Raw genomic sequence first — 19413 nt, 5'->3', positions numbered from 1 at the left:
AATGGCAGCTTTGGATTCCCAAATCAGGTCTTCTCACTGCCGCCAGCAAGATCATCGGAATTCATACAATACATGAGGTTAGAGCCTGATGGGCATTTGAGACTTTACGAGATACAGGGCTACACCGAAGCACGGCTACTGTTTGATGTATTAAGTGTAGCCATGAAATTCTGTGATTACCCAATGGCCTGCGGTGATTATGGTGTTTGCAGTGATGGACAGTGTTCCTGCCCTAGTTTGCGCTATTTTAGGCCCCAAAATGAACGTCATCTAGATGATGGATGTACGCTCTTAACCACTATCTCATGCGACCACGCACACGACCACCAGTTGCAAGCGCTCAACAATGTTTCTTACTTCAGTGACAACATGTTCAAGTCATTAGCCACTTCAAGTCCATCAAAAATGGTCTGCAAGCAATCTTGCTTAACAGATTGCTCTTGCAGGGTTGCCCTTTTCCAGTATTATGGTAATACAAGTGTGGATGGTTACTGCTTGTTGCTATCTGAGCAGAAGCTAATTTCTCTTGCAGAAGGTTCGCTGTACCTCCTTTCAGCATACATCAAGATACAAGGTAAAGAATCTATAAAAAGGAGGATTAGAATTATAGTTGGCTCAATAACTGCAGGGTTTTCTGCACTTGCAATCTTATTCTCCATTATCATATGGAAAATGTGTAAGAAAGAGGAAGAACAACTCTTTGATAGCATACCTGGGACACCAAAGAGTTTCTCCTTTCACGAGTTGAAGGTAGCTACCAGCAACTTCTCTGTGAAGCTTGGAAGTGGTGGCTTTGGGTCAGTCTTCAAAGGCAAGATAGGAAGTGAAACAATAGCTGTCAAACGTTTGGAAGGTGTTGCGCAAGGAACTGAGGAATTCTTAGCAGAGGTCATGACAATTGGCAGAATGCATCACCATAATCTTGTCAGGTTAATAGGGTTTTGTGCTCAGAAATCGCACAGGCTTCTTGTCTATGAGTATCTTTGCAACAGTTCATTGGATAAATGGATATTTCATGCACGTCCAGTTTTCACTCTGTCTTGGAAAACTAGACGTAACATCATAATGGCCATTGCCAGGGGTTTGTCTTACCTCCATGAAGAATGCAAGGAAAAGATTGCCCACTTGGACATCAAGCCACAGAACATTCTCCTTGATGATAGGTTCAATGCAAAGCTCTCTGATTTTGGACTATCCAAAATGATAAATAGGGACCAGAGCAAAGTTATGACTCGAATGCGAGGCACTCGTGGATACTTAGCTCCCGAATGGTTGGGCTCAAAAATCACCGAGAAGGCTGACATCTACAGTTTTGGCATTGTGGTGGTGGAAATTATCTGTGGCCGAGAGAATTTGGATGAATCGCTGCCTGAGGAGAGCGTCCATCTCATAAGCCTGCTTGAAGAGAAGGCAAGGTCTGGTCAGCTGCTTGATTTAGTGGACAGTGGCAGCAATGATATGCAATTTCATTTGGAGGAGGTGATGGAAGCGATGCGGCTTGCAATGTGGTGCTTGCAGGTTGATAGCAGCAGAAGGCCCTTGATGTCAACAGTCGCAAAGGTGCTGGAAGGTTTGACGAGCTTGGAGGCTTCACCTGACTACAGCTTTGTCCCTAGTTTATTTGCATCAAACCACACTGGTGCTGCAGGGTCAAGTTCTTCCTATGTACCATTGGGATCACATTTATCAGGGCCTAGATGAAAGCCTCGCAACAATAAGAGGCAAATGTATCATGTTTTATGTTATGCTTTGCAATGCAAATAATGATGATTTTACCAGTATCATGTTTACTGTTGTTGCACTCACAACGGACAACGAGGAATAGAATGTACTCCTGAACCTGGTTTGGAATTAGTTATCCAACAGTTTCATGTCTTTGCTAGATGTTTTTGCATGCAACTGAGCAACTGGGTATTGCAATTTTGGATCATGTGCACTACTGCACTCAGAACAAAGAAAAACTCAATAACAACTTCTAGACTAAGAAAAGAGCAAACAATATATGTTTGTGTGGATGAGTGTTTGTAACTTCGAATTGCATAGTTGTGCCTCAAAGAAATTTCAAAAAAAATGGTGCGCACGTGCTAGAACAGTTTGCTGTACAAATAGACCCATGCTTCTTGTGTGTGTACCTGTTAATGGGTTCATGATTCCGAACAGAGATACTTCTTTCAATGAGATTTCAGAACCCAAACATCTATGCAAGTGTTCCATGCAATTCTTCTTTTCTCTATCTACAAAAACACCGGTGGTTCATAACTTCATATTAGTGGTTGTGTTTGTTGGCCCAATTATCTTGGCATTGATCAGTTTGGTAAGAATACCTTTTTGTATTAGACAAGACAGACATCTCATTCTTATCAAGTATGTAACGCCTAACGCGGCGAGGGGTTGATGCAAGAAGAACAAAGTGCAAGGAATGGTGAAAAGATTTGTCTGACAATTAAGTAAACAACTGTATACAGAGTTCGGTCTCCTATGAGAATGGCCAGCATAGATCAGGGCTGGAGCACCTGCAACACGGACACATCATAGCTACCACTAAGATTCGAGGGCACACGGATTGCCAGCCTCGTTACCCCTACAGGATTTCGATTGGAAGTCAGCCAAGCCTCAGTAGATCGAGGATTGATGTGCACTATCGCGTCAGAAAGATGTAGAGACTAGGGTTCAAAGAAACCAGAACAGTAGAAACTGTCATTCAACCCACATTATTATCCAAAACAATGGTCCAGTTTTATGAACATGTATATTCTCTGCATTTCTCTTCTCTTTAACCTGCATGGCAGTTGGAAACATAGATGTGGGACTAAGCACCAGTGTCATGATTCATGTATCAATAATTTTTGAACTCATAGGAATCACAACTTGCTATAGCATGATGGTATCAAACTATCGATGCACCAAACGAACCAAGATGATCAAACCGAAATATGCATTACCAAGAGCCAAATATGTATAAACTGAAGCGATATAAGTCAATTAAGATTTGAAGACAAACTTATCATTGCACTGAACTGGAAACTTTATATTAGTGTGGCATGAGTCTTAGAGCATATCATCACTCACTTGCTTGAGCTTCCTATTGCAGTCTCCAAGAGATGCTCAATTCTGTATTTCATAACAGGCTGCCCAGATCTCGTCCTCCTAAACATCTTCTCCCTCAGCTCCTTTCGCTTCGCTTCGGACTTCTCCCGCTCCTCCTTCTTTGCCTGGATCATCGCATCACGCTCCTTCTTTGCCTTCTCATCTTCCACACGTTTCTTCTCATACTCTACATTCAAGCTTTGTGAAGTGCGCTTCTTCATCTTGTCATGTGGCCTTGGTGCATCCTTTGCATCATCACCTGCTTCCTATAATTCAAAATTGCATAGAATATAAGATGTTGCAACTATCTCTCTGTCTACTTTGTAGTACTAACAGCGTATATGTAAAGTTATGACCAACATGTAGAAATAAAAGAATGTAAAAGCCAATTGCAACTTCAGCCCCATCATTTCATCCACTTTGGTCAAATTATAACTTTAAGAAGTCAAAGCAGTCTTGGTACTTCAGAGGACTTACCTCATGGATAGGAAAAGATGGAGGACGGTTTGACTGGTCTTGTTGCTTACTTGACTTTTTGTACTTGCTTATCAATTTAGCATTCCTGTAGAACTCTTTCTGCTTCTCTGTAGATGAGAGCAAGGGTTAAACTAGAATAGTTATGTTGCTGACTCTGGCCATTATTGTAACTGAATATGGCAAAGGAAGCACATATAAATATAATACTATAATAGACATGATAAATGGACAGAACGTTTATGATAAACAAGTCAAAAGTATTAATAGCGACTTGACCTCAAGCTATGACCAACGTTTAGTATTAAGCACCACCAACCAGCATGAGTTCAAACATGTTTACGCTCATTACATTCTTTGCATTATGAGGTAACTGGGGCTTATTTTGAGTAATAATTAGAAGTTATAGAGAGCACATGAAACAAACTCCCTCCGCCCATAAAGGGATGTCTTAGATTTTTCTTAGACAAATCTAAGACATTCTTTCATGGACAGAGTTAGTACAAGAATAAAACTTGTACAAGGGAAAGGTGAAACTTTCAATTCAACTGACATCCACGTTTGTATTCAAACTGGATCTCGGTATCTCACACCATGAAACTTTCTTGAAGAATAGGAAATTTCGCATCAAGACAGATACTCCATTGTTTGATACTATTATTGCTGAAAGACCAAACTACTGAAAACAGAGTTTGTGCCCAAATCAAGATCGCCCTTTCTTTTTCTTCCATTTCATCAATATGTCAAACTGAAGCATGGAAGGACGATTATTTAAGCTTTAGCAGAATAAATCCAGGGGGACAAACTATTCCTACCATCACAGTCTAATAAAAACAGGATTTAATCAGTGAAGGCATGAAGAAGCATACAACACAATTGATCTTCTATTATGCACTCTAAATTATAACGAGCCTCGAGCATCTGACCACCAAGACAAATGTTCTCCTATATAACCCGGAAGGGGGGGAAATTCGACGTAATAGGACGCCAAGAGGAACAAGCTTTTGATTGGGATTATAAGACAAAAAGAAAGCTTTTTGCGCCCACATCAAGGCATGGAGACAGCATTTACTCACTGATGAGTGCCGGGTTGTAGCCGGTGTTCCTGGACTTGGCGTTGGCGAAGGCCGCGAGGGAGAGCGCGCCGCCTTTGCCTCCGAGCCGCTGCTCGTTCCGCTTTTTCCCGCCCCACATCCCCCTGCCCTTCTTGAACCCTCCTCGGGCGCCGCCCTCGCTGCTGCCCGCCGCCGCCGCGTCGTCGCGTGGTGGTGGCCGTTTCATGGTGGCGTGTGATTGGTATTGTGGCTCGTGTGCTTGCTCAAACCCTAGGCGTTCGATCCCTCCGGGGAACCCAGCTCAAGGGAAGAAGAAAGAGTTATCCGGTGTCTCTGGGCCAGATACGATAGCTTGCTTGGCCCAGTATGACTAATTCATCATTTTTTATTCTTTTTTTTTTTGCCTTTGGGATTTGTGAATGAACCATTAATTTCTTTCCAAAATTCCTGAATTTATTAGTAATAATTATATATGCAATACCTCCATGCCAGTTTAATCATTAGTTTGGTTGTAAATATGAGATATATGCAATACCTATAGTGGTTATATATCTTATATTCTGTTGACCAAATTAGCAGTGAAAGTTTTTTATCGAAATTTGTAATACCCTAACAAACTAGTATGGAGGGGGTATATCTTTTTAAAGAAGGGGTATCCGTTACTGAAATCATTTCCACATTTCCTTTATTGTTAGCAATGGGGCCTTTGTAGACCGCATGAGTTGCCCTATTTTGATTACTTATTTGATGGCTGGTCGCTATTTATCAGATGATTATCATATGCAATTCCTATTATGTTATATATGTTGGGATTTTCGTATACCCATATTGTTAGCAATGGGGCAGTAGGAAGGGGAAACGGACAATTCTCCTACAACTATTAAATTGCCTTTCTTGATTCTTGTAACACCAGTCCACTATAGCTATAGCTGATGTGGGTTAAACAATTCGCTCCAAAATAATTGAAAATTTAGGTGTGTTCTTAGTCAAATTGCTTTAAGTTTGTAGAAAAAAGACATATACATATAAAATATATAATTAATTTTATTACATTCATTCCACGATAAATTTTGATACGAAATAGATTTGATATTGTGGTTATTAAACTATCAATTTTTGTTTGTGGATATTAAAGTATTTTTCTATAACTTAGGTTAAGCTAAGGGAAGTTTGACTTTAAGCAAAAAATGAAAACACCGATTGGTTCAGTACTCCCTCTGTTTTCTTATTAGATCGCGATCTGGCTTTTTTTTAAGTCACGCGGTATCAACTTTGATCAAAATTGTAGTGAAAAATATCAAATACAAATGCACATAATATTAAAATAGAGCTTATGGTGATTCATATAACTTTTACATTGTAGATATTGATATTATTTTAAATGTTTAATCAAATTTTACAAAGACATTGACTAAATTCAGAACACTAACAAATTGTAAACGGAGGGAGTACTTCCTCCCTTTCATATAAGTTATGCAGATTCGACACAACCAATAATAAGTAATACTCCATCCGTCCACTAATGTAAGATGTTTTAGATATTATTAAAGTATACACTAAATATACAAAAAAAGAATAAACCAACACTCTAAACTATATACAAACAAAAGTGGGTGTACTTGTGAAATAACCAAAACATCTTACGTTTCTGCATGGAGGGGTAATAAATAAAACATTGCAACTATGTACTGTATGTAAAAACTCTTTGAATTTTCTTAGTACTAAACTGAAAAACTAAACTAAACCCCGAACGAGGGTCTCAACCGCTAAAATCCACAACCTCCATCTCCACTCTGTCTTCCTCTCCCTCCAGATCTCGCTCGCCATGGACCTCCTCGACGCGGGCCACCGCCACTCGTCGGAGCTCTCCGCCGGCGGCGCCGACATGGACGGCGCCTCCGTGCTCCCGCTCTCCGGAGCCGCCTACCAGCCCTACGTCTCCGAGCTCCTCTCCTTCTCCATCGAGCGCCTCCACAAGGTACGCCCGCGGCCGCGAGTCCACTCCCGCTTGCGGCGCTCCATATAATCCTTACTGCGATCGACGGTGGTAGTGATCTGATGATGTTTTGGTGGTGGCGGTGTTCGTGTCGGCGCAGGAGCCGGAGCTGCTGCGGGTGGACGGGGAGCGGGTGCGGCGGCAGATGCAGGAGGTGGCGGTGGAGAACTACGCCGCCTTCATAGCCGCCTCCGAGGCGCTCTCCTTCGTCCGGGCGCAGCTCGAGGGCTTCGACAGGCACCTCGAGGCACTGGTAATGTCAGCTCATCTCACCTCGTAGCAGCCTGACCTGTACCTTTCTCTACGCCCCTTAGCGTTAGACTCGTTTGCTGGTTTATGTAGACGAGTAAGTAGATCTCAACTTGTTGTGTGCAAAATCGAACAATGTGGTGTTAAGCGATCCAATGAATGCTGCAATTTTGAGGTGGAGTGATCTAGGCATATAGCTACAGTAGTAGATCTCATTTTGACACTGCAACAAGAAATATGAGGTTTATTTTTTTCTGGAAACGTGATCTCAACTTGTCAGTGCTAGTTAGTTGAAAGGCGTAATGAAACATTTCAAGTCTGTCCACTGTTGAATCCTTGGCTTGTTAGTTTCTTTTTTATCTCACTTATTCACATGGGGGATTTTTCATCTTATTTCCATCAGCCATCCATTACATTTTACAGCACTTTATTGCCTGTTTATAACTGTGTGGAGAAGTACCTCTAGCTGTTTGCTTATGAGTAGAATTGACTCCATTGTTAAATGCCAAAAGTTCGCTTTAGGCATTTGTTTGCCTGCTTTCTTGTGTGGTTGAGAAATTTAACTGAATCTTATAAGCTATATATTCTAATATTCTTCCATAAACTGTTTGCATATATGCTCCTTGTGTGATTGACTTTTATTGTATTCATATGATCACATTTATATGCAATGCAAGAAAAAAATGATCTAGTCCACATACAGATTTATTGATTTTAGCATCACCTTGATCTGAAAACCACCACAATATGTTTTGTCTGTTGAATCAATGTTTCTCACTAAAAACTACAAAAGGGAAATGATGTAAGTGGTATTTATTTCGAACTACCAGCACTAAAAGGTGAAATTAATCACATGTTCCTTGTTATGCAGCTTTTACTTCATTCCAGTGTGATACTATATTCATACAAGATGAAGATTTAGGCCATGCTGGAAGTAGGAAAATGAAATATTTGACAATATTGTTTTTTTAATTATTGTAGGTAGAGGAGATACCAAATTTAACATCTGGTTGCACCGAGTTTGTTGAGTCCGCACATCAAATTTTGGAAGAGAGGAAGCTCAATCAGACATTACTAGCCAACCACAGTACCTTGCTTGACCTGCTTGAAATACCACAACTTATGGACACGTATGTGACATGTTCTGTTAGTTTTTCCGTAGGATATTTGGTTCATATTTGAGTTGACTGATGTTGTTGATGTTTCATTTGGTCTTTGGTTCACTTGTTTAGACTATATACCTATATTCTTGTGCTGTGCTGACGTGCTGTATAGTTTGAAGTGTTCTATCAATTAATACGCTACCGCTTACAGATGCATACGGAATGGAAACTATGACGAGGCACTTGATCTAGAAGCTTTTGTTAGTAAAATTTCAAAGTTGCATCCAGAGTAAGTCAAGTAGCAGAATACGTGTTGTTGCCCATCATTCAATACAATTATAATTAACTATTGGCCATTTCATATGAAGTTTACCTGTCATCCAAGGATTAGCTGCCGAAGTCAAGAAGACGATACAATCACTAATTTCACAGCTTCTCCAGAAACTCCGATCAAATATTCAGGTGATGATGTTGATCAACTAAACCTTTAATGACTAGCACCATTTTCATATTTTTCACTGGCACAGATTGTGCTGTGCTGTCTTCTTTGCTGTGAGTATTATATTTTAATGTAGTGGTAAATGTATTTCCTTGCGTTGTGTCATTCTTGCCCCAAATTGTTTGATCTGTCTACTCTCTTCAGCACATGTGTATCTAAGTCTGGTCCATTTTATTGCCTACAGTATTTTAATGTAGTGGTAAATGTATTTCCTTGTGTTGTGTCATTTCTTGCCCCAAATTGTTTGATCTGTCTACTCTCTTCAGCACATATGTATCTAAGTCTGGTCCATTTTATTGCCTACAGTTACCAGAATGCCTCCGTATTGTTGCACATCTGCGTCGTATTGGGGTGTTCAGTGAATCTGAATTGCGCTTACAGGTATTCTGAATGTTTCATGTGATTTTGATACAATTCTGGTTCAACTTTAGATACTGCTTTATTGTCAAATGTACGAGTGACTCTTCTTGGTTAACATGTCTCCAAGTATCCTAGTTTTTGCAGTTCGTACATGTGTTGTAGAATCTGATTTCTATGAATATTAAGGACATTTTGGTCATGACATTTCATTACTTTTCTTTTTGTAGGTTATAACAGTAGTTAGAATGCAATTTGGTCACTTTCACCTCCTAACTCTGATATAAGCTCTAGTTCCTGAGATGCAGGGAAGCATGGCTTTCTGGGATTCTTGATGATCTGGACCAAAGGAATGTATATGATTATCTGAAAGGCATGGTGAGTTGCCACAGGACGCATCTATTTGATGTTGTCAATCAATATCGAGCGATATTTAACAATGACAAATCGGGAAGTGAAGAGAACAGTGATGGTGGGCTGCTTTTCAGCTGGGCAATGCACCAAGTTAGTAATCACCTCACCACTCTTCAAGTTATGTTGCCAAATATAACAGAAGGCGGGTCGCTGTCAAACATTCTTGAACAGTGCATGGTGAGTATCTAACTTTGCTTGTTTTTGTAGCTGAGTAACAGTTCATAATACAAGTTTTATTACCAACAGTTCGAATATTCTAGTAATTTCTTTTCACTGGATCATCTCGCAGTATTGTGCAATGGGTCTTGGCTTGGTTGGACTGGATTTCCGTGGTCTGCTTCCACCAATTTTCGAAAAGTAATTGGTATTTAGTTATTAGAATATATGTTGTCTTTGCTGGAAAGGGGTTGTGTTTGCTGATGTTGTCTGCTTCTTGCAGTGCGGTTTTGAATCTGTTCTCCAAGAATATGGGTACGGCGGTTGAGAATTTTCAGGTAAGCATTTGCATACTACGTGTTTTAACTGTTGTGGCTATGCTATTTCGTTCTTCTCTAGATATCCATAGCATGGATTCATATTAGAAGGTCTTTGGTACTTTACTGAGTGGTTTTTGCTCTTTCGCATTATACTTCGTGATTCTCTAGACGCTTTCTCCTGCAAATATTAGTCTAGCACCATAACTGATGCCACTATAATATTTTCTAATCATGCTAGGTTGTCTTGGATTCACATCGTTGGGTTCCAATGCCATCTATTGGCTTTGTCACAAATGGAGTTGTAGATGATACTTCTGATGATGTGACACCACCTTCTGTGTTAATGGAACATCCACCTCTCGCAGTGTTTGTTAATGGTAAGTTTAACTTGTTTCAGGAATTAACTTGTATTCATCATGTGTTGACTCGAATGGTGCTAGTGAGCATACAAGTTGACATGTTCTTGTTTCAAACTCTTGGATGCAGGTGTTTCGGCAGCAATGAATGAGCTAAAACCATGCGCACCGTTAAGCTTGAAGCATGTCCTTGCTCAGGAGGTGGTGAAAGGATTACAAGCAGTTTCTGAGTCCCTAGTCAGATACAATGCCATGCGGATGCTGCGGGGAAATGAGTCATCCCTTTTCATCTCACTTTGCCAGGCATTTATTGAGGTAACTTTAGCTTCATATATGATTAAGAACTACTTATGGAAATAGCAAAAGAAAGAAAAAGTACACTTATGCAAGGAAAGAAAACAGAATATGTTCAAGGCCCCAAACTCATCAGACCTAAATTACAGTCGGTAATATTTTTCTTTCAACTTAGAGAAGTCTGAAATATAAACTGCTCATCTCATCTCAGGTTGCATATCCGTATTCCGCTGCATGTTTTGGAAGATGCTATCCCAATGGAGGAACGCTGATCACAGAGTGCCGCAGCACGTTCGATGCTGTCAGCCAGCTGTTGACCGTACCTTCAAGATCAGGTTCTGCGATCAGCAGCAGCATCGAAAGAAGGCAGTCAGGCGGCATCGAAAGAAGGCAGTCTGGAGGTATCGAAAGGAAGCAGTCCGGAGGCATCGATAGAAAGCAATCGGGAGGCATCGAGAGAAGGCAGTCGATTGAGAGTGCTGGGACTGCGGCCTCCGAGAATGGACATCTAACGGATGGCCCAGAGCCAGAGGTAACCAGCAATGCCGGAGCCACTGTGGCACCATCTGGGGCTAACACACAAACAGATGTACCCACAAACGCATAGCTTGAACCTCGTTCACGGGTCTATCGAAGTCCTGGTTATCTTCGACAGTTTGGTTCTTACTTTTGCCCGTGGTCTTACAGTGTACACAAGAATCTCATCTCAGACTGTTTGGTGTTGATCTGTACAATACACCATTGAAGTTTTAGCTGTGCATGTCTAGCCCATACCTAGGTGTTGTAGATGGAAGATTGTTTCATACTGACGACAATAAGTTTATAATATCAAGCGAGTGCCCTACATTGTTGAGGAATTCCCGTTGTTGACTGCACATTTGGTCATGAAGGTCCTTTGCTCCGCGAGCCGGCTTGGCTGTTTTCTTGGCAACCTGTTTGGAACAAAGAAATATTGCGCGGGACAATCCAATTTATGTAACGGTTTGGGAGGAATATTCACTTCGTTGTCTGTATCTTCTTGTTTTTTTAATAAAAAATCTCAGTCAAAATTTGTACGCCTTTAAGATGAACATGAGGGGAGGAGGTGCAAGAGTGCAAGCAAATGAATCTCATCTCAATGGGCGAATAAAGAAGAGAAGCGGTTACATGAGGAAGAATGGCGATTGCAAGTTGCAAGAAAAATAAAAAGGAAGAAGATGGATCTCCGCCTCTGCTGGCGTGCCGGCCGGTACCAAGTACCAAGGCGTGCGTGCGGCCCATGCCATGTGCACGCACACCTCATCATCCCCTTTATCTTCATTGACAAGTTGGACATGGACTGATCAACGAATCAGCGTCGTAATGGCGCCCCTTGATAAATCTTGACAAACAACATTGCAGTTGGTAGCTGCCTAGGACTGGCCTAACCTAACAGTGCTCGCCACCTGATTTCCGCTGTTCAAATCCGTTCTGTCCTGAATCGAGGAAATGCATACGGGGGTTTGGCACCGACGAGAGCGCTTGAATATCGTCCCTACTAAAAAAGTGTATTAATCCTTTTTTGTCGATACATTGGCTTGAAGCGTGCGATGTATCATAAATGAGAGGGTGTAGGGCGTATTGTTCGTGTCTTGCACCTACTTGTTCTGTTCAAATTCATAACAAAGGTTATGTGAACTATCCTATCCATACATTGTGTGTGTGTAGATTAGTGTATATTTCTGGTGGTGCCTAAGCTCTGCTTGAGGGACTATCATGCTTTATTCATTAATTAAACGAACTAATTAGATCGAAGAGCACGAACAATAAAGATATCTGAGAGAGCCAAAAGTTGAATCAAAGTTCCAAGCCGGCCTCCCTAGCTCTATCTTTTGGATCTGAACTTTTCCCAATTTAAAGTGTTTAAGTTCACAAAATATGTTACGTGAAATATTCATACATATCTATTTACTTAAAATTTTAGATTGTCAAGTTCACCTTCTCATATTCAAGTTTTAAAAGGGAAATACTTTTGCACTTGCACGCATGGGTGTGGATGTTTCCGTCACTGTCCATTGTCAACATATTCTTTTTACTATTTCCTCCGATCTAAATTAATCGGGAGTTGTGTCAATTAATTCTGGCGAGAGGAAGTACACACTCTCACCCTCCCGGAAAACTCTCATTTGCAACTAGTTGCACCCATTCAGATGTTGCACTCCGAAGTTTCCAAAAAGCACGGAAATAAATCTAGAACATATATTATGTTGTGTATCATGCGTCTGCGAAGTTTCATCAAAATATTTGAAAATGTCTGGCCTGCATAAAAAAGACAAATGATATGTGAATAGTTAACACTATTCATTTTGATGTTTTTTTTCTTCCACAAGTCACATATGATCATATTTTGGAACAAAAACTTATATATGAACAAGATACAACATAACCCATGTTCACCATTTTATTTCACATTTGTTGAAAACACGAAAAGTGCGACATCCGATAATAGGGTGTGGGCCCAACTAGTCGCGGAATATTGGCACCCCACTCTTCCCAAGTTTTGGAAGTTTTTCTGGTTACATCAATTTCATAAAAAACATACCAAAATTCTTATCCACAAATTTATGAGATCATAGGTGGGCAGTTAGCAATTAAGAGCAAGTACAATAAGGCTGAGTCAGCAGGCTATAAGGATTTAAATATAGTATTTGTGCTTAGTTGGAGGGGAGAGAAGAGGAGAGAGAAGGTAAGTGGGCTCTCATGCAAGAGCCAACTCTAGCACGTGCTCCTAGGCATCTTGTGAGAGTGAAAGGTGGGCCATGTATAGATAAAGTAGTACATTGTTATAGCCAACTATTGTACATGTCAACTACATACTAACTATAGATGACATGGCACCTTGCTTATAGCCAGCAGCTGGCTATACTATTGAACTTGCTGTAAGGCAGCGGGCGCAGCCCTGGACTTGCCGCCGACGCCCTTTCCTCTTCCCAAGGAGTCGGACCAATAATAAAACTCGACAAAAACCGGCGCCTTAGCTTTGGCCGCCTTCCCCATCATATTGCGCCATTTTTACAACCCTGCCATCCACTCCTCCCCGTTCCCCACCACCACCACCCTCTCGCCGCCGCCGCCGCCGCCGCCACCGCCGGCGATGGGAGGGACGCACTTCCCCGCCGACGACGCCGCCCACGAGCTCCCCGTCGACGCGTACGGGGACCGCCGCGACGTGGGCAAGCTGGAGCACGGGTTAGGCCGCATCCCCCCTCTCCCACCCTCCCCCCATTTTTGCCGCGATTCGTTCGTCTCGGCGATTCAATTCGCTCGATTCCGCGCCCGTCTCCCCCCTGCCGTCTGCCGCGTCCCGCTGTTGCGGTTTCGGTCCTTCGCGTGGTCCGCGGGGCTCCTCCCGTGTTTCGTGATCCGTCGCCGGGCTCCCTTCCGACAAGTTCCGTACGGCGGCGCCGATTCTGACCCCGGGCCCCCCTTTTTTTTTACCGCGCAGGTGCGAGCATTATCGGCGGAGATGCAAAATCGTGGCGCCGTGCTGCGAGGAGGTCTTCCCCTGCCGCCACTGCCACAACGACGCCACGGTACGCTACTGCTTCTGTTCTGTTTTGCTCACCACCGTCGCGTGCGTGACTGTTAGCTTGTTCGTCCATGTAGGTAGAAGGTAACCCACCATGCTCGTGCGGTTATCACCACTCGCTCCGTTTAGTGTCGCACTGTGATTATCGCCTGCTTTCGTTTGTGCCGAGCCAAAGGAAAATATAGGGTTAGTAGTTCGTGCCCAAAAGGAACATCAAGTCTTCCATGGCACCGTCACAGGTTAAGTTGGTTAGGTCGATACTGAATCGGTAGTTTAGTACGGCTACATGATTGTGGTGGTTTTTGATTTTGATTTTGTTCTTTCAATCCTTTCGAGCAACTAGTTTGGTTGAAACCTGTGTGCATGCTAAGTCGCCGCGTGAAATTTCAGTGACTGGTATGATGTAATCTTCAGGGTCCTGGCAAAACAAATGTAGAAACACAAGCTTTTTTTCCGACTGAAGGAGCCCAGCTCCCAGTTCCATTTACAAAACCAGGGTATCGCATCATGTTTTAGCAGTCTGAAATTAAAACAGCAACCACTCCATGTCGAACACCAAAAACCGGCACGCCAGCACAGAAACCTAGCTTTACGAGTTACAGAATTACATGTCAAACATCCAAGGAACTTTGAAAGCGTCATGTGAAACAAACTCCTTCAGCCGCTGTCCAGCCTCCGGGTCACTGTCACCAGCCATGTTTTGCGTGAAGGCTTCAGATGCCACAGCCCGACAACATGCCCTTCTGCAGCCCAGGCCAGTGTTCCAGCCACCGGCACTAGGAGAAACCAATGTTAGATGGTTCTCGTAGAGCAATTTGCTTAACATAGCTCTGTTTCTCATTTTGTGAATAGACCAACAAATTGCAGATACTCCTTTTGCCACCATACGTCTCTCCTTGCTCTGGAATTGTTGCAACCAGCCGTTACTCAATTTCTCAAGTAACCTAGGTGCATTGCTAAAACCGAAAGCACAATGGACACCACTGTAGAAACATAAAGCTAGTCTTCTTAATAGATTAAATTTTGAGTTAGCAACAGGGAACTTGGTACTTCTGACTTGACAGTTACTCATAGTGTTGGGGTTTTAACATTTTCCATTGGAAACAAACTGTTTGATATCGATAGTTTGCATAGAGCAGCTAATGAGCAATAAACTGCATTTATTGTGTTTAACTAAGTTTAGTGGTGTCGTCTTCATTGCAGGCTTTGGGGGATCGGCATAGTATATGTCGCCAGGATGTCGAAAAAGTACACCTCTCACCACCTTTCTTGTTCTGTTCAATCAGTAGACTTCATTAGGTTCAGAAATTATGAATGATCGGTTTCCTTCTTTGCTACAGGTAGTATGTCTGCTCTGTAATACTGAACAACAGGTATGACTTGAACACTACAAACTATTTTAATTGTGAAACATGTCACATGGGATGTCATTCTGCTCAAACTAATTTTCTCTTTCTTGTTCAGGTGTCACAAGTGTGCATAAGCTGTGGAGTCAATATGGGAGAATACTTCTGTGATGTATGCAAGTTTTATGATGATGACGTAGGTCTCATTTTTGTTTACTATGGTTATGCACTTAGTGTGGTTCCTGTGAGCTGATGCATTGTCTTCTGCTGCAGACAGAGAAAGGGCAGTACCATTGCTATGATTGTGGCATATGCAGGTGCGCATTAAATACCATCTTTCACGTGCACATTATTATTAAGCAAAGTACTAACCCTGTATCTATTTAATTCAACCAGGGTTGGTGGCAAGGAAAACTACTTCCACTGTGCAAAGTGTGGTATGCTTTGATTATTTTGGCTTTGTGTAACTGTTGCTCCTGACACATGATGCAGTAGCGTAATTACTTTTCCTGAAGCTGTTCTTGTTCCTGCTGGAACTGGAAGTTGACCTTTTTGTTGTATCTATAATGGATCATGCCTTAATAATCATGTGGACCAACTGATGATAATCGAATGACCCTAATAGTATACAATTTATGAGTCCACTATCAGTCCTAAACTCTTAATTTGTAATGTCTTGGTTATAGAAAGTTTGGCGATGAACAAACTGACCCCTGTATAAGTTGCAAAGTTGTCTTGGTTCACTTGGAAACCTGTGGGCCATACATACGATGTGTATTAAGAATTCTTATTGTGTAATACTCATATCAATAAGTTAAGTTCCTCAACTATTTGTTCTGCAATAAATAGGGTCTTGCTACGCTGTTGCATTGCGTGATAACCATCAGTGTGTGGAGGACTCAATGAGACAGAACTGCCCAATCTGTTATGAGGTATCATCCAGAACTTGTACCTTTTCACTTATTGGAACTGTGGAGATGTTAAAAGTGGAATTTCCTGTGTAGTATCTATTCGATTCATTAAAAGGGACAAGAGTTCTTACCTGTGGACACACGATGCACATGGATTGTTTTTCTGAGATGGTGGAACATAATAAGTAAATCCCTTCGCTTCTTTTAATCTGGACGTATCTGTGTGCTCAGTTATTCTTTTTTTAAACCTCTGATGCTATGGCATTTGTAGTAACTTTTATTGGCTTATGATGCTACAGATACAGTTGTCCAATATGCTCGAAGACAGCTCTTGACATGACGCTTCCCTGGGGCATGTTGGATCAAGAGGTATACCATTTATTTTCTAAGTGTTAGATATTACAGGTGTGCGTTAGAAGCAACATTGTGTGTTCCGAAAGCACACTGCTGTGCAAGACAAAACTTGTTCCACCAGGAAACAGATAGAAGAATACATATGACAGTCACTCCACAAGTATTCATCATATTCGGACTTTGTGATGCATTGATGCGCTTGACAGCTCTTAATATTTGGATATATTTTGGAGCGTGCTTGAGTAACAGATTTTTTTTTTCTATTGTAGATTGAAGCAACAATTATGCCTCCTGTATACCGTTACAAGGTATTTTCTTGTTACTGAACTATATAGTCCAACAGATATGGTTTGCATTGCCAAACTGGTATATGCTAGCGCACAAGCCAATGCTATGTTCGTCATTGATATATACATATATGCATGCAAACCATCTTCACTGGCCACACTTTCAGAACCCACCTGGAAACTTTTTTCTGCCACTGGCTATATTTACAAATTAGCTATTACACAGAAGTTATATCCCCTTTGAAAGCATGAGAAGACCATTTTCATGCCAACTCTCATACATTAGTCAGAGTTTTTATGGGATACATTAGTCGATTTAGGCTAACAGTGGTCTGTCCTTGTGCATGTCTAGGTTTGGGTTCTTTGCAATGACTGCAATAAAGTCTCAGAGGTGGACTTCCACGTGATTGGCCACAAGTGCAGCCACTGCAGTTCATACAACACTCGATCGACGTCACGGCCTGCAGATTTATCAGAAAGCAGTTCCCCGTCGACAACAGACTCATCTGAAAACAACTTGTAGAGAGATTATGTCCTGTTGGTGTCTTACCTGGTCTGCGCAAGCAATGCCAGACCACATACACATAGAAGAAGAAGCATTGTTTTGCGGCATTGCCCGACTAGTGTCAGGTCCACCCTTGGGCTCTTGCTACTTTACCATTCTACCAAGATTCAATTCATCTCCTGAATCGCAGCTACTAGTGTATTACTGCCGCAAGAGAACAGTCGTTGTTGTGATCACCTGGATGTATGTCCTACATATATGTATAACAACACCACCACTTTATATATCACTGTGGGCGATGCCCAGCATCATATATTCTTCAGGAGTTGAATTCGACGCTACTGCAATGAATGGAATTTTGGTATACTGCTGCCGTAAGATCTCTGGTTGTATCAATCTCAAAATTCGAGAAAAGTATGATATCTACATGAACATCAAATTTCCTCTGTATGCAACACATTGTGGAACCAATCCAAATCATTACCACAAATTTGACTAAGATTGAGAGATGCAATTCTTAATAGCACAGAAATCGTGATGACATCTTGCAAGAAAGACATGTATGCAAACTTGGGGTGTCCTCTCATGGGGAAGGTGAAAGGATGATGATAGCGACAGATAGAGATATTACCTGGCATCAGTTGCTGTCCATGTCCATAACAGGGATCTAAATCCTTAAAAACTGGGTGAGAATAGAGAACAGAACATGATATGTTAGTATCTGATGAGACCGCACACTGATTTGACATGGATGGTATTGGTTTTTGTCATGGTTTCAGGTAATTTAGGCATGCCCATCGTGCTCATGCATATCGAACAATAAAGAGCCAAGGCATAAGATCCTCTTAGGTGTCGGCATATCAAGGCTGGCATATGTACAGCAGCAATGTAGCTAGGTTAGGTCTTGTGGTGCACATGTAAAAGCATATTGCCAAAGAATTAATCGTGTATAGACAGTGCTGTTAAAATGCACACACTTTCGCCCCTCTCTAGTCATATTTAGAAATTATTTCTTATGTCTGTGAAAATATTTGGACTAAATTTTACACAAAATGCAGTGGTAGAGACTTGCTGTCAGCATGTCACACATGTAAAATTCAGAATATTCTCTTTATGTAAGGATACATCATAGATTTGATCTGAAGAGCTGCACTATACATTCTACCGTAGGAGCCAAAGCTAGCCCTTGAGAAGGCGAGGAGCCAAGAATTAATGAAGAACCATAATAAGATTCTTGAGGAGCTATGGAGATTGGCAGATTGCTCTAGTAACAGAACACTAGCCTTTTCTTTCCAGGCGAAGAGTATCATGGCTGATCTATAGGATATTAGGATAACGAAATCTCTACTAGGACATATATATCCTTTCGTACGCGCCGGCCCATTTGCGTCATGCATTAAAACTGGAGAAAATAAATAAAAAAAGCGGACTTTCTGTAGATGCTTGCAACATGTAGCAACTGGGTGGTGCCACATGCAGCATCCCTCTCTCGCTCTCTGAACTTTCCTTCCTTCATCAGAGCTGACCGATTCGGTGAGGATGTCAATTGTCTAAGGAAAAGCAAGGATTGCGCCGTCGTCGGTATCGCCACGCCTCATATCTGATACGACCAGGCTGCTGATGATGATGGGGGGTTTCGCAAAGCAGAAGCAGCTAAATCTTCAGAGGGAAAGCAGGCAAGTTGGACAAATTCTGTACCTACAGATAAGGCTGATGAGAGATTGAGAGCTCTTCTGATGCTATTCTCTGAACCTGTGGCGACTCACAGCCGGTTACCCAGTAAAAGAGCTGTGCTAGCTTGTCGATCGGAATCGGTTCCTTATCAACCAAAGCACTGACCGTACCGTATGGGCATTCTGCATCGTTGTTCACACTGTTCTTGTCGTTCCGCAGAGTTTGAGTGGAATTTTTCAGGCTGGTGGAAAGTTGAGGGACTTCACGAGGGCAAATCTTAACAATCGCTTTGCAGTTGCACAGCCACCGAATGCAACCTTCAGTTTTCTAGCATATGTAGTGCTGATCATCTATATACTTCAGTGAAACTGTCAGGACCACTGCCTTTCAGTTAAGTAGAAAAGCCTAAACCTATTTATCAAGGATAAC

General features: G+C 41.8%; 3 protein-coding genes across 5 annotated transcripts; 2 read left to right on the top strand and 1 right to left on the bottom strand.

Annotated features, from left to right (window-relative positions):
- Window positions 1-1049: 1049 nt before the first annotated feature.
- Window positions 1050-4895, bottom strand: LOC127299388 (uncharacterized). 3 transcript variants are annotated; one of them, XM_071819909.1, is made up of 4 exons: window positions 4638-4894; window positions 3565-3671; window positions 3070-3353; window positions 1050-1395 (listed from the first exon to the last, which is right to left on the bottom strand). In XM_071819909.1, exons 1-4 carry the CDS (start codon window positions 4840-4842, stop codon window positions 1305-1307), a joined length of 687 nt encoding a protein of 228 aa, XP_071676010.1. In that variant the 5' UTR covers window positions 4843-4894; the 3' UTR covers window positions 1050-1304. The 3 variants fall into 3 exon arrangements, with proteins under 3 accessions (XP_071676010.1, XP_071676011.1, XP_051185303.1); XM_071819910.1 differs by lacking the exon at window positions 1050-1395 and adding an exon at window positions 1483-1661; XM_051329343.2 differs by lacking the exon at window positions 1050-1395 and adding an exon at window positions 2671-2778 and having other exon boundaries at window positions 4638-4895.
- Window positions 4896-6365: 1470 nt separating this feature from the next.
- On the top strand, window positions 6366-11217 carry LOC127299386 (conserved oligomeric Golgi complex subunit 8). The gene is made up of 12 exons (XM_051329341.2): window positions 6366-6594; window positions 6713-6865; window positions 7843-7991; window positions 8176-8253; window positions 8333-8426; window positions 8770-8844; window positions 9115-9411; window positions 9524-9591; window positions 9674-9728; window positions 9949-10087; window positions 10197-10381; window positions 10572-11217. Exons 1-12 carry the CDS (start codon window positions 6442-6444, stop codon window positions 10965-10967), a joined length of 1842 nt encoding a protein of 613 aa, XP_051185301.1. The 5' UTR covers window positions 6366-6441; the 3' UTR covers window positions 10968-11217.
- Window positions 11218-13362: 2145 nt separating this feature from the next.
- On the top strand, window positions 13363-17674 carry LOC127299387 (E3 ubiquitin-protein ligase MIEL1). The gene is made up of 12 exons (XM_051329342.2): window positions 13363-13567; window positions 13824-13911; window positions 15111-15155; window positions 15248-15280; window positions 15372-15449; window positions 15527-15570; window positions 15650-15690; window positions 16103-16185; window positions 16258-16349; window positions 16464-16533; window positions 16788-16826; window positions 17158-17674. The coding sequence occupies exons 1-12, from the start codon at window positions 13473-13475 to the stop codon at window positions 17326-17328; spliced, it is 879 nt and encodes a 292-aa protein (XP_051185302.1). The 5' UTR covers window positions 13363-13472; the 3' UTR covers window positions 17329-17674.
- Window positions 17675-19413: the final 1739 nt, after the last annotated feature.

This window comes from Lolium perenne, chromosome 5 (genome assembly GCF_019359855.2).
Source record: "Lolium perenne isolate Kyuss_39 chromosome 5, Kyuss_2.0, whole genome shotgun sequence".
NCBI lineage: Eukaryota > Viridiplantae > Streptophyta > Magnoliopsida > Poales > Poaceae > Lolium > Lolium perenne.
This window is presented reverse-complemented; position numbering and strand designations above follow the sequence as displayed.